Source organism: Macaca mulatta, chromosome 13, assembly GCF_049350105.2.
Source record: "Macaca mulatta isolate MMU2019108-1 chromosome 13, T2T-MMU8v2.0, whole genome shotgun sequence".
Taxonomy (NCBI): domain Eukaryota; kingdom Metazoa; phylum Chordata; class Mammalia; order Primates; family Cercopithecidae; genus Macaca; species Macaca mulatta.
In genome coordinates this window covers 5,444,702-5,458,926 of record NC_133418.1, presented here as the reverse complement: position 1 = coordinate 5,458,926, position 14,225 = coordinate 5,444,702, and the positions used below count along the sequence as shown (strand labels likewise).

General features: G+C 53.4%; 1 protein-coding gene across 4 annotated transcripts in view; it reads right to left on the bottom strand.

The window, feature by feature from the left end:
- Positions 1 to 14,225, bottom strand: part of CNNM4 (cyclin and CBS domain divalent metal cation transport mediator 4) — a 58,527-nt gene that overhangs the window by 18,417 nt on the left and 25,885 nt on the right. For 3 of the 4 annotated variants that reach the window (NM_001356559.2, XM_028831572.2, XM_077958566.1), the window contains 4 exon segments: positions 1,078 to 1,174; positions 1,518 to 1,687; positions 3,070 to 3,204; positions 3,544 to 3,687. In NM_001356559.2, the coding sequence (NP_001343488.1) occupies positions 1,078 to 1,174; positions 1,518 to 1,687; positions 3,070 to 3,204; positions 3,544 to 3,687 (546 nt within the window). 4 annotated transcript variants of the gene reach the window in all.

Sequence of the window (14,225 nt, the reverse complement as noted above, 5' to 3'; positions counted from 1 at the left end):
TGCCCGCCCTTCTGAATGAGATTTCCTCAAGCTGAACAGAGAACAGCTGCTCTTGGAGGCACAGGAAGTCCTCCCCAGGCCTCAGGCATCTGGCAGGGTCCACCTGCTCAGAGCCCCTCTCTGGGGCCCTGTCTGTCCCCTGCCCAGGGAGCCTGCCATGCCCCACTCATCTGGTGGAGGGGCCGACGACACGGTGGGTAAGCTGAGCTGGGTGTCAATATTCATGGGTGCCCTACCCCCATGCCCCCTCGGGGTCCTTTCTGTCAAAGGACAATGAGGCACAGCACAGAGCTGCTCTGGGAACTGCAGCATGTACCCCACTGGCGTGGCCTGTTCTCCAGCACCAAAGTGGACTTTCTCTCTCTACCCTGCAGCAGCCTCGCCCCAGGACCGAAGGCTGGAGAGGAGCGAGGAGATGAGCTGGCGAGGCCTGGGCCTGCAGGGCTTTGTCTGCGGGGCTCTGCGGGGAAAGCCTGAGCCACTCAGCACCGGAGAGGGCACTGGGGCGGCCAGAGCGGCGCGTCCCCACACCTTCCATCACACCTCTCAGGGGGTGCCCAGTCTCCCTTCTGTCTGTCCCCAAGGCCCTTTATTCCATCGGAGCTGACCTCTAACCAAAACCCAGTAGCCGCGTCCCTCGGAAAGCCAAACCCATCTGTAGCCTGCCCTGGCAAACAGGCCCTCGCCTGGCTCCTGACCTCAGGCACTTTGGACGCCCAGACTCCCCTCCTGTCCTCAGGAGCAGGGCCCTGGGCCTTCCTCCCCACAGGCCTCCTCCCCAGGCAGACTGGTCTCCTCACCACCTCTGGACATGCCCTCCACTGCCTCCTGGCCTTTGCTCTAAAATCCCTCTCTCCTCTCTTCCCCTCCAGTTTCTGGACTCCATCCAAAGGGGCAGCTCCCTCCGCTCCTCCATACCACCCACTCCAGGCCCTGGCGGCTCCCACCTCACAAGCCTCCCTCTGCCCCAGCCAACTGGCTATGAGCTCTCGGGCCCACGCTCAGTTCTGGTGTCTGTCCACGGCTCCCCAGCTGCAGGGGGCCAGAGTGCAGCACAGACCCTGCCCAACAACTCACCAGAGGGGACCGAGGTCAGGGCCATAGTCCCATAGTAGGAAAAGGCGCCCGTCTCAAACTTCATGTTCTCCTTCCCTGCCTCCACCTCCACCTTCCCCTGAAAACACACAGGGCTGGGGTTAGAGACAGAGTGAGGGAGGAAAGAAAGGATGAGGCAGGATGGGGAGTAAGGAACAAGGGATGGTGGGGCAGGAGGAAGGGCCGGTACTGGAGCCCTGGAGAGCTCAGGGGCCTGACCTGTGGGATTAAGGGAGAGCACAGCCTCTCCTTCATCCTGTCAGGGAGAGCACAGCCACGTGGGGCAGGTGGGGCTCGAGGGCAGGCGGCAGGCTCCCCAGGCCGGGAAGCCATGCACCTCCGCAGCAGGTGGGAAAGAGGGCCCGAGGGGTGCTGCGGTGCCAGGGGGAGCAGGCGGCAGGCCCAGGGCTGAGTGGGCTCACCTGCAGAATGAGGATGAAGTAGTCGGCCGGCTTATTTCGGGTGTACAGGTAATGGCGGGCGTAGTACTTATTATGCTCATCAAACTTGAGTTCCTGAATGACATCTGGGTACTTGAGCAGCCGCAGCAGGATCTTCTCTGATATCAGGGAGGGGCTAAACTGGGGGACCTCTGTAGGAGGACAGAGAGGAGACCTTACACGGGGCTGGCCGGGTGGCCCTAAAGCTGGATCACTGTTGTGCGTCCACCCCAACCACAGTAGCCGCGCTGTGGCCAGACTCCCTCCCTGCTCGGCCGGCCCTCAGTTCTGTATCTCCCTGGGGAGGGAGCACGCTTGGCTTCTGACTGGATGGACCCGAGGCTGCCTGCCTGCCTGCCCGGGCTTGAACAGTGGCTCCTGCAAGAATCGCACGTGACCTTGGGCAAATTACATAACCCGCATCTCAGTCTCCTCATCTGTAATATGGGGGTAAAAGCTTCACAGGGTGGTTGTGAGGGCGAATGGGATAGCACGTGGACAGCGCTTAGTATATGTGACTATAATTATTGCATCAGCATCGATATCCCACAGGAAAAATAATGGAGAGGGAATTACCATCCCTTTAGCAAGTAAGGGGTGGGAAGGAAGATGAATTGGGTGGGGTGGGGGAGGGGGCAGAGAGGGCAGAACAGAACCTGTCACCCAAGTCCCCAACGGAGCTTTGAATCAGGGCGGAAAAGAGAAATGTCTCTGAACTAGAGGTGAATTCCTGCAGGAACCAGCACACGTCTGCAGAGGGGAGGGCTGGAGAGATGAGAGCAGAGCTGGACGCAAGCTCCTCAGAGTGGGCGAGCGCACGAGGGGTTCAGCCGCACCCAGCAGACCTGCAGAAGGGGAAGGATCCCTTCTTCCCATTCCACAAGCCCTGATGGGCCTGGCCAGCCTAGGGGCCCACCTCAGTGGTTATTTTCTTTTTTGTTGTTTTTGAGACAGAATCTTGTTCTGTGGCCCAGGCTGAGTGCAGTGGCGCATTCAGAACTCACTGCAGCTTCAAACTCCTGGGCTCAAGCGGTCCTCCCACCTCAGCCTCCTGAGTAGCTGGGACCACAGGCATGCAACTGTCCCATCCCACAGCCTCCTGAGTAGCTGGGACTACATGAGGGCACCACCATGCCTGGCTTTTGGATTTTTTGTAGAGATGGGGTCTTGCCATGTTGCTCAGGCTGGTCTCGAACTCCTGGGCTCATGCAATCCTCCTCCCTTGGCCTCCCAAAGTGTTGGGATTACAGGTGTGAGCCATAGTGCTTAGTCATTATTTCCCAAACTATTAACTATAATAACCGGGATGCTTCCTAGAAGTTTGCAGTAGCTGCCCATTAATGGCAAACGAATCGCAGGGAGATCCCCGGGGGTGGAGTAGGCACCTGGCCCCTTCCAGGGGTGGCTGTGTTGTCTCTGCACCCCTCACCTGCTGCAGCCCTCGTCCTATGAGGGGAAAGTAGCCAGAGACCCAGGACTTCTCCCCCGTGACCGTATTTCCACCAAGACCGGAAGGTCCTCCTCACGCTCCTACCTGTGGCTAGGAAGCGATGAGCAGCCAGGAGGAGCTGCGGGGAGATTTTCACTTTGAGCTCACTGTCCGTATCCTTGAAGGCAGAGAAGTCGCGCTTGTTCTTCTCAGACACCCGCTTCCGGCTTCGGTTGTCAGCTGCCGGACGAAGAGCGTGGAAATGAGAACACAGACCCCAGAGGACTCAGGAAGAGACCCGCCCCGCAGCTCCTGCTCTCCAGCCCCTAGTCCCACGCAGGAGCAGCGGGCTCTGGCTGGCAGGTCCCCAAGGCACAGAGGCCAAGGGTGAAGGTAGCCTCCGGACAATGCTCTCAGTAACCTGCTCCCTGCTCACCGCGGCCAGTGCAGGGCACCTGGCCACCGGGCCTCGGGATGCTAGGCCTCCTGCGTCCTGCACTATGGCCCTTCCAGCTAGGGACACCAGGCTTCGATCCAAGCAGGAAAGGGGTCCTGAGCCCTGTGGAGGGCTGGACTCACTGTACATGTCGGACTCATCCAGGATCTCCGACTTGATGATCTCCTCGATCACGTCCTCCAGGGTGACCAGGCCCAGGACCTCGTAGAAGGGGTCACCCTCACCCTCGTTGTTTACCTTCTGCACGATGGCCAGGTGGGACTTCCCTGTGGGCCAAAGAAGCAGGTCAGACAAGAGTCCAGAGGCCAGTCATGAGACTCCCTCAACCAAAACATTAATTCTAGATGTAGGGTCATAGGTCACCAGGATGGGGTCATGGCGGTTTTTCTCTTTTGCAACTTTCCTGACATTTCTACTACAAACGGACATTGCTTTTATGAAAAGGAAAACTAAAAGTAATTTTTAAAAGCATTTCGTTAAGGACTGCTTTTTTGTTTTTCTCTTTTTTTGTGGGGGAAGGACAGGGTCTAGCTCTGTTACCCAGGCTGGAGTGCAGTGGCACAATCATAGCTCACTGCAGCCTCCAACTCCTGGGCTCAAGAGATCCTCCCACCTCAGCCTTCCGAGTAGCTGAGACCACAGGTGTGCTCCACCATGCCCGGCTAACTCTTTTATTTTTTGTAGAAATGGGTCTCACTATGTTGCTCTGCCTGGTCTCAAACTCCTGGCTCAAGCAGTCCTCCCGTCTCAGCCTCCCAAAGTGCTGGGGATACAGGCATAGGCCACCATGCCAGGCCAGGACTACTTGTTTAAATAGGATAGGCCGGGCGCGGTGGCTCAAGCCTGTAATCCCAGCACTTTGGGAGGCCGAGACGGGCGGATCACTAGGTCAGGAGATCGAGACCATCCTGGCGAACACGGTGAAACCCCGTCTCTACTAAAAAATACAAAAAACTAGCCGGGCGAGGCGGCGGGCGCCTGTAGTCCCAGCTACTCGGGAGGCTGAGGCAGGAGAATGGCGTAAACCCGGGGGGCGGAGCTTGCAGTGAGCTGAGATCCGGCCACTGCACTTCAGCCCGGGCGACAGAGCCAGACTCTGTCTCAAAAAAAAAAAAAAAAAAAAAAAAAAAAAAAAAAAAAAAAAAAAAAAAAATAAATAGGATAAAAATGAGGGCCGGGCATGGTGGTTCAAGCCTATAATCCCAGCACTTTGGGAGGCCGAGGCGGGCGCATCATGAGGTTAGGAGACCGAGACCATCCTGGTTAACATAGTGAAACCCCGTCTCTACTAAAAAAAAAAAAATACAAAAATTAGCCAGGTGTGGTGGCGGGCACCTGTAGCCCCAGCTACTCGGGAGGCTGAGGCACGAGAATGGCGTGAACCCGGGAGGTGGAGCTTGCAGTGAGCCAATATTGCGTCACTGCACTCCAGCCTGGGTGACAGAGCGAGACTCCATCTCAAAAATAAATAAATAAATAAATAAACAAATAGGATAAAAATGGCAACACTGGGAGCGGTGGCTCACACCTGTAATCCCAGCACCTTGCGGGGCTGAAGCAGGCAGATTGCTTGAGGCCAGGAGTTTGAGAGCAGCCTGGACAACATGGTTGTCTCTACTAAAAATACAAAAATTAGCCAGGCAAGGTAGTACACACCTGTAGTCCCAGCTACTCGGGAGGCTGAGGCAGGAGAATTGCTTGAACCCAGGAGGCAGAGGTTGCAGCGAGCCGAGATCGCGCCACTGCACTCCAGCCTGGGCAACAGAGCAAGACTCTGTCCCATAAAAAAAAAAAAAGAAAAAAGAAAAAAGAAAAAAAGACCCTGCCTGGTGCCTCTTATCAGGGGCTTCTGGGACTCTTGGGGAGGGGAAAGACCCAAACTGACAAAGGCACAGAGCGGCCAAGCGCTGTGATTAGGTGGGGCAGAGACTACAGTCAGAGAGGGGCCACCCCCTCAACCCAAAGTGAGGGAAGGAGGCTGAGGTGGGACAGGACCCTCCACAGAAACCCTGTGGGGTGGTGGGTCTTCCCAGACCCGTTTTTGAAGGCCACACCCTGCTCTTATGGCCCCAACCCCAGCGAGTGGCAACAGGGGCCAGCCGAGAAGGGCCGGGTCCACAGTCTAGGTGGGATGAATCCTGTGTGCCGTGCCCTACTCGCAGGAGCGCAGGTTTGGAGCAGCCTAGGAAGAAAGGCCCCGGAAATCTGGGAAGGTCAAGTCAGGGTCTTCTGCATGGCTTCCCCTTCACAGTCCAAGCGCCTCGCTCTGGGGACTAAAGAACTCATCCTAAATACCCTCGGTGGAGGATGTTTGCCAGGTCTTTAAGGCCACAGAAAATCCCCCAGCCCAAGATGGGCTGTCACAACTTCTAAGGGCCTCTTAGGGAGAACAGAGAGAATGCAAGATCTCATGACTAAAGTAAAAATTCTCACAATACACCCCACGTGATGGGGCCGAGCACTGCGTTGTGAAAGCTTTTCACACACATGCCGGGGCATTGATATATGTATTTCCCACTACAGGTTCTGGTCGAAAAACGTTTAGCGCATTGCCAGACAGAGCCATGGCTGGACTCGATTGAAAATTCCCTAGTATCGGCCGGTCGCCGTGGCTCACGCCTGTAATCCCAGCACTTTGGGAGGCCGAGACGGGCGGATCACGAGGTCAGGAGATCAAGACCATCCTGGCTAACACGGTGAAACCCCGTCTCTACTAAAAAATACAAAAAACTAGCTGGGCGAGGTGGCGGGTGCCTGTAGTCCCAGCTACTCGGGAGGCTGAGGCAGGAGAATGGCGTGAACCCGGGAGGCGGAGCTTGCAGTGAGCTGAGATCGTGCCACTGCACTCCAGCCTGGGCAACAGAGCCAGACTCTGTCTCAAAAAAAACAAAGAAAAAAAGAAAATTCCCCAGTATCGGCCGGTCGCCGTGGCTCACGCCTGTAATCCCAGCACTTTGGGAGGCCGAGACGGGCGGATCAGGAGGTCAGGAGATCGAGACCATCCTGGCTAACACGGTGAAACCCTGTCTCTACTAAAAATATCAAAAAAAAAAATTAGCCGGGTGTGGTGGTGGGTGCCTGTAGTCCCAGCTACTCTGGAGGCTGAGGCAGGAGAATGGCGTGACCCTGGGAGGCGGAGCCTGCAGTGAGCCGAGATTGCGCCATTGCACTCCAGCCTGGGAGACGACGAGAGTCTGCCTCAAAAAAAAAAAAAGAAAAAAGAAAATTCCCCAGTATCTTCCTAGAGATGAGCCAACAAGTTCATGAGATCTGTGAGGCCCTCCAGCAGGGCGGCAGCGGGCCAGGCCAGGCCCCCGGGGTCTGTCCCCAGGCCTCTGTACCTGCTGGAGGCTGTCCATACAGGAATGCCCTCGAGAAAGACAGTGCCTGGAAGGGCCTGGGCATCCAGCTAAACGATGTCGCCACATGGGGATGGGAATTAAAGCAAGGCAGCTTTGACAGGCTGAGTATCCCTTATTCCTCACTGGGGAGCAGAAGTGTTTCAGATTTCTGATTTTTTTGGATTTTGGAATATTCGCAGAATATACACCATTGAGCACCCCAAATCTGAAAATCTGAACTACACAACGCTCCAGCGAGCATTTCTTTTGAGCATCATGTTGGTACTCAAAAAGTTTTGGATTTTCGAGCATTTGGGATTTTGGATTTTTGGATTTGGGATGCCCAACCTGTACCCCCTTTCAGATGGGCACCCTCTAAAAAGCCTGGTAATGCCCAGTTATGGCAGAGGATGGGGAAGACATACAGGCCCTCACACGTATCTGGTTGGTGGCCAGGTAAAAGGGTACAACATTTCAGGGGGCCAGTTGGTCAGGATGTCACAAAATCAAGGGTTCCTAACCTTGGACTTGGAAGGTCCACTTCTAGGAACTTACCCTAGGGAGAGGCAACCTTCACAAAAGACACAAGAGAAGGGGGCTCTTGGCAACATTCTTTTTAACAGCCCTAAACCAGAAACAACCTAAAGAAATAGCGGCAGGTCACAGGGACTCAAAAGGGGCCACAGCTACTCAAGGCAGAACGTGGCGGAGGTGGATGAATGAAGTGCGGAACGAAATCCAAGATACGCTATTAGTGAAAGAGTAAGTCACAGATCGGAATGCATGGAGCCACCTGCCTGCACAGAAACAAAGCGGGTGTGTAGGCTTCAACTGCCCTGGAAGTGTCCGAAGCAATAAGAGTAGTCGCCTTTGAGGGTATTTGGAGTTTGGGAAGGAGGCTATTATACCTCTCTGTATACCCTTCCATATTGTTATATTTGATGGGCATATTTTACTTTTATAATTTAAAAACAAAACAGACAAAATTAAGGGGGAAAACAAAATTAAGAGAAGAAAGAGAAGCTGGTGAGAGTCTCCAGAGTGGACAAGGGCCATCTGTGCCTTCCAGTGCCACAGAGCGAGCCCCAGGGAATGGGGGTGTGTCCTTTGACAAGGTTCAGTGAGCAGAACCTTGTTCAGACCCCCAAAGTCAGAAAACAACCTCCCCACTACATTCACATCCCTAATTACTCCACAGGCTCAGACCAAATCCTGATCAATGAAACGTTCCCTCACAGTGAAAGGCTGGTGGCCTCTCTTCTTTATTTTTTTTGAGACAGAGTCTCGCTCTGTAGCCCAGGCTGGAGTGGCCCAGGCTGGAGTGCAGTGGTACAATCTCAGCTCACTGCAACCTTCACCTCCTGGGTTCAAACGATTCTCCTGTCTCAGCCTCCTGAGTAGCTGGGTGCACACCACCATACCCGGCTAATTTTGCATTTTTAGTAGAGACGGAGTTTTGCCATGTTGGCCAGGCTGGTCTCGAACTCCTGACCTCAAGTGATCCTTCTGCCTCGGCCTCCCAGGGTGCTGGGATTACAGATGTGAGCCACCGCGTCCCGCCTGGCAGCCTCTCTTAAAGTGGAAACAGCCCTGCTGCCGACGAGATGAGCTGATTCCCTGAGCAGGGTCTTAATACCACTCTTAGTCCCCCGCCTCCTCTCTGAGGCCCCTTGGTGGGATCCACTGCTGTGTGTGTGCACCCTCGGGTGGCGGCCAGCCGCACGACAGGCACCTTGTAGGTGTGCAGCCCTGGGCACCGTGTACACGTGCACCCCTCCTCTGCAAGTTGAGCTTTGGGCACCAGCTGATGACTGGCCAACTGGGGTTCCGTACGGAGGTTCCAGCCTAAGGGGCCAGTCAGTCACCCTCTGCAGGGTGAGCTTTGGGTCCCTGGGCTGTTTTTGCTTTTTTCTAATTTGTCTGTCCAGAGGGGACATCTTTTTGTCCTGGTAGAATCTTCCCCTCCCCGGGCCAAAGACCTCTGGTCAAGGTCACCAACGACCTCTCATGGTGGAGTGTTATTCTCAGATGACCTGCTGACCAACAGTCACTCCCTCCTTTCCCCCGGAAGCCCTTTCTGCCCTCCCAGTGCTCCTGACCTCAGGGGGCCGCTGCTTTTCCCTGACCACTTAATGCTGGAGACACTCAGAACTCAGTCTGTACCCCTGGTCCCTTGCCTAGCAACTTTAAATACAAGTGTACAAGTGTCCCAGATAAATCTCTGCAGCCCTGTCCTCTCCCGTGCCCTCCAGATTCCTCTATCCAAGTGCTGCCTGACGTCACTAATACCTTGAAATTAACGCAGCCAAAACCCAGCTCATGCCCATCCCCCCAACACTCCTGTCTCCCTTCAGGGCAGCTCTGTCCCAGTTACCAGGCCCACGGGACAGTGAGCCCGACCTCCTCTTTCTTTTTTTTTTGAGATGTAGTCTTCCTCTGTCACCAGGCTGGAGTACAGTGGCGCAATCTCAGCTCACTGCAACCTCCACTTAGCAGGTTCAAGCGATTCTCCTGCCTCAGCCTACCAAGTAGCTGGGATTACAGATGCTCACCACCAGGCCCAGCTAATTTTTTCTATTTTTTAGTAGAGATGGGGTTTCACCCTGTTGGCCAGGCTGGTCACGAACTCCTGACCTCAGGTGATCCATCCTCCTCAGCCTCCCAGAGTGCTGGCATTACAGGTGTGAGCCACCGTGACCGGTCCCTCCTGTCTTTCTTTGTGCCTCTACAACCATTTGGCAGGAGGAGAAAAGTAACCAGTGAGGGGAAGGGGAGCGGGGAAGAGGAAGGGAGGCCGAAGATGGAAAGAATCATTGTAGATTTTAGTAGTTTAGAAGTTTCTATACTTCGGAAATTACTGCTAACTGATTTAACATCTAAAACAAGAAGATCAATTTAGAACTTATATTTAGGATTCTCATTGTATAAATTCTAATAAAATTGTATTGTGTGTGTGTGTGTGTGTGTGTGTGTGTGTGTGTGTGTTTGAGACGGAATCTCACTCAGTGCAGTGGTGCGATCTCGGCTCACTGCAATCTCCACCTCGCGGGTTCCAGTGATTCTCCCACCTCAGTCTCCTGAGTAGCTGGGATTACAGGCACCCACCATCACAATCGGCTAATTTTTTGTATTTTTATTAGAGACGGGGTTTCACCATGTTGGCCAGGCCAGTTTCGTGCTCCTGACCTCAAGTGTTCAGCCCGCCTCAGCCTCCCAAAGTGCTGAGATTTCAGGTGTGAGCCACTGCGCCTGGCCATAAAATTGTGAGGTGGTTGTTGTTGTTTGAGATGAAGTTTCACTCTTGTTGCCCAGGCTATAGTGCAATCGATCTTGGCTCACTGCAACCTCTGCCTCCCAGGCTCATGAAATTCTCCTGTCTCGGCCTCCCAAATAGCTGGTATTACAGGTGCCCGCCACCACGCCCAGCTAATTTTTTATATTTTTAGTGGAGACAGGGTTTCACCAGGTTGGCAAGGCTGGTCTTGAACTCCTGACCTTCAGGTGATCCACCCGCCATGGCCTCCCAAAGTGCTGGATTTCAGGTGTGAGCCACAGCGCCCAGCCCATAAAATTGTATTTTAATGAGCTACCTTATGTTATTATTGGTGTCTATTCAATTGGCTGATTAGACTTTGGGGGTGGCGTCGGCTAGGTGCAGTGGCTCATACCTGTAATCCCGGCACTTAGGGAAGCTGAGGCGGGTGGATTACCTGAAGTCATGAGTTCGAGACCAGCCTAGCCAACATGCTGAAATCGTCTCAACTAAAAATACAAAAAATTAGCTGGGTGTGGTGGCAAGCACCTATAATCCCAGCTAGTCAGGAGGCTGAGGCAGAAGCATCATTTGAACGCAGGAGGCAGAGACCCACTCCACTGTACTCTAGCCTGGGCAAAAGAGAAAAACTTCGTCTAAGAAAAAAAAAAGCACGAAAATTAAAACAATACATCTATAGTTGAAAATCCACATTTTTCAAAGTAGTCCTTAGTCAATGAAAAATGATTGAGGAAATACAGCAAAATGTTAGTATTTCCTTGAGCCACATAAAATTGCTGATGTTCAATTATATTTTACCAAAACCAGCAATTCATGTGGCTTAATCTATGTATGGGAGATTCAGGATGGTTTCTATTTTCTTTTTATACTTTCCTATATAAAAATTCCAAATTTTTCATAATCAATAGTATGAAATTCTTTCTTTCTTTTTTTTTTTTTTTTTTGAGATGGAGTCACTCGCTCTGTTGCCCAGGCTGGAGTGCAGTGGCATGATCTCACCTCACTACAAACCTCCACCTCCCAGGTTCAAGCAGTTCTCCTGCCTCAGCCTCCTGAGTAGCTGGGATTATAAGGATGTGCCACCATGCCTGGCTAATTTTTGTATTTTAATTTTTTTTTTTTTTTTTTTTTGAGACAGAGTCTCACTCTGTTGTTCAGGCTGGAATGCAGTGGTGCGATCTCAGCTTACTCCAACCTCCACCTCCCCGGATCAAGCAATTATCCTCTCCCAGCCTCCTAAGTAGCTGGGACTACAGGCACAGGCCACCATGCCAAGCTGATTTTTGTATTTTTAATAGAGACAGGGTTTCACCATACTGGCCAGGCTGGTTTCGAACTTCAGACCTCAGATGATCCACCCACCTCAGACTCCCAAAGTGCTGGGATTACAGGCATGAGCCATTGCGCCTGGCCAGATTTTTGTATTTTTAGTAGAGATGGGGTTTTACCATGTTGCCCAGGCTGATCTCTAAAACCCGACCTCAAGTGATCCATCCACCCACCTCAGCCTCCCAAAGTGCTGGGATTACAGGCGTGAGCTACCATGCCCGGCCAATAGTATTAATTTCATAATCAGGAAAAAAAAAAAAACACATTCATTAGGCCGGGCACAGTGGCTCACGCCTGCAATCCCAGCACTTTGGGAGGCCAAGGCAGGTGGGGAGGTCAGGAGTTCGAGACCAGCCTGACCAACATGGAGAAACTCCATCTCTACTAAAAATACAAAGTTAGCGGAGGGTGGTGGCACATGCCTGTAATTCCAGCTACTCAGGAGGCTGAGGCAGGAGAATCGCTTGAAGCCAGGAGGTGGAGGTTGCGATGCGCCGAGATCGTGCCATTGCACTCCATCTTGGGCAACAACAGTGAAACTCTTGTCTCAAACAAACAAACAAACAAACACATCCATTAAATTAACTTTAAAAAAAAACTCTAGGCCGGGCGTGTTGGCTCACGCCTGTGATCTCAGCACTTTGGGAGGCCGAGGAGGGTGGATCACGAGGTCAGGAGTTCAAGATCAGCCTGACCAACATGGTGAAACCCTGTCTCTATTAAAAATACAAAAATTAGTCAGGCACGGTGGCACGCATTTGTAATCCCAGCTACTCAGGAGGCTGGGGCAGGAGAATCACTTGAACCTGGGAGGCAGAGGTTGCAGTGAGCCGAGATTGACCCACTGTACTCCAGCCTGGGTGACAGAGCGAGACTCCATCTCGAAAAATTAATTAATTAATTAATTAATTAAGAATTAATCAAATAAAATAAAATTCTAATACCGCTTCCTCTGGGACTTCAGGGTTCCTGAGCCTTCCCAGGTACTTTCCAAGCACTGCAAGAAAGGGAGACCCAGAAAGAAGGTGCCTGGCACCCTGGCTGTCTCCACCGTCTTCTCCAGGCTTTGCCTGGCGGCATGCTTGCCCACTCTGTCCTTCAGCGACCTCTGTCCAGCAGCAGCCAGGTGGGACCATGCCCTCCACACTCAGAGAACAGCATGTGAGGCCTCCAGAAACCCCGGATGGCTGGGCAGACCACAGGTGCCAGTCTCAGCCTCCCTCACGGCTCCCTCACAGCTGGCGCAGGTGCAAGGAGTGAGGATCCCAGCCCCGCCTGAGTCCCTCACAGCCCCTCCTGCTCCCCAGCCTCCGTGTCACCTCTTTATCCTTCTGCCCTGGGCTCAAACATGAGCCCTCGGTGCCCATGCCGGCTCTTAGGGCCCTGGACCCCGACCCATTTCTTTCCTTCACAGCTCTGTGCCATTGGCTGACCAGCGTCTATCTCCCACCGACCAGGCTGCAGCCCAGTGAGGCCTGAGTAGTGCCCTCACTCCTCGCCACGCTACCCCAACCCCTCCCACCGTGCCTGGCACAGCAGGTGCTCCACACCCCTGCTGGATACAGAAAGGATGGCCCCGCCCTGCACAATGCCCCTTTTAGCAAACTGCTGTGTCCTCCTTCCCCGCCCTCCATAAAAAAGACTTTACAGTCCCTCAAAGCCCTTAAGAAAAACATATTACAGGTGCCGGGTTACAAAGTCCACAAGGGCCCTGAGAGGGCCCTACTCACCAGCTCCAGCTGCCTTTTCTCGTGGGGAAAAGCCAGGGGCCCCAGAACAGACCAGGGATTCCCACCACCCGAGAAGGAGTCCTCTGCATCCTACTCACTGAGTCTCCCAGGAAGGTCCAGCCTCTGAGATCCCAGGGGCCCAGGATGGTCCCATGCTCTCAGGACCTCCCACGGGAGAGGTGCGGACTGGGCTGACTGAAAGCCACAGGCTTGGGCCCTGGGTCCACACCTGCAGACGGCTGAGCACCCTGATTTCTTGGCGATTCTCTGCGCTTTCCTCCCTTCACCCAAGCTCCCGCAGGATTAAGCTGGCTATTAATAGTGCTGACCTCAACCGCCGGGATGAGTGGCGGCCAGCCCAGCAAGAAGGCAGAGCCAGGGCAGGAGAGGAACCAGCCAGAGTGACAAGCCCCTGCCCTCTAGCCTCAGGGAGGGCAGCCAGGCTCATCCGTAATCCTAAGCAGGGCTCATCTGTGTTGCTCCCTTTCTCCCAGAGACACAGCTGGCAGTCAGCACAGTCAGTCCAGGCAAAGGCCAGAAGACCAGAAGGCTGCCGTGGCCCAGCAGGCAAGCCATACGCTCTACACTCGCTAGGCTTTGAGACGGAGTGAGACCCTGTCTCAAAAAAAAAAAAAAAAAAAAGATTACAGTGATTAAAACAGTGCAGTACTGGACCAGGCGCAGTGGCTCGTACTTGTAATCCCAGCACTTTGGGAGGCCAAAACGGGCGGATCACTTGAGATCAGGAGTTCAGGACCAGTCTGGCCAACATGGTGAAACCCCGTCTCTACTAAAAATACAAAAATTAGTTAGGCATGGTGGCACGGGCCTGAAATCCCAGCTACTCAGCAGGCTGAGGCAGGAGAATCACTTGAACCTGGGAGGCAAAAGTTGTAGTGAGCTGAGATCACACCACTGCACTCCAGCCTGGGCAACACAGCCAGACTCTGTTTCAAAAACAAACAAAACCAAAACAGTGCAGTACTGGAGAGAACAATGGGATTTATTTTACTTCAAATTTTTTTAGACAGGGTCTCATTCTGTCACCCAGGCTGCAGTACAGTGGCACGATCGCAGCTCACTGCAACGGTGACTTCCTGGGCTCAAGTGAACCTCCCACCTCAGCCTCC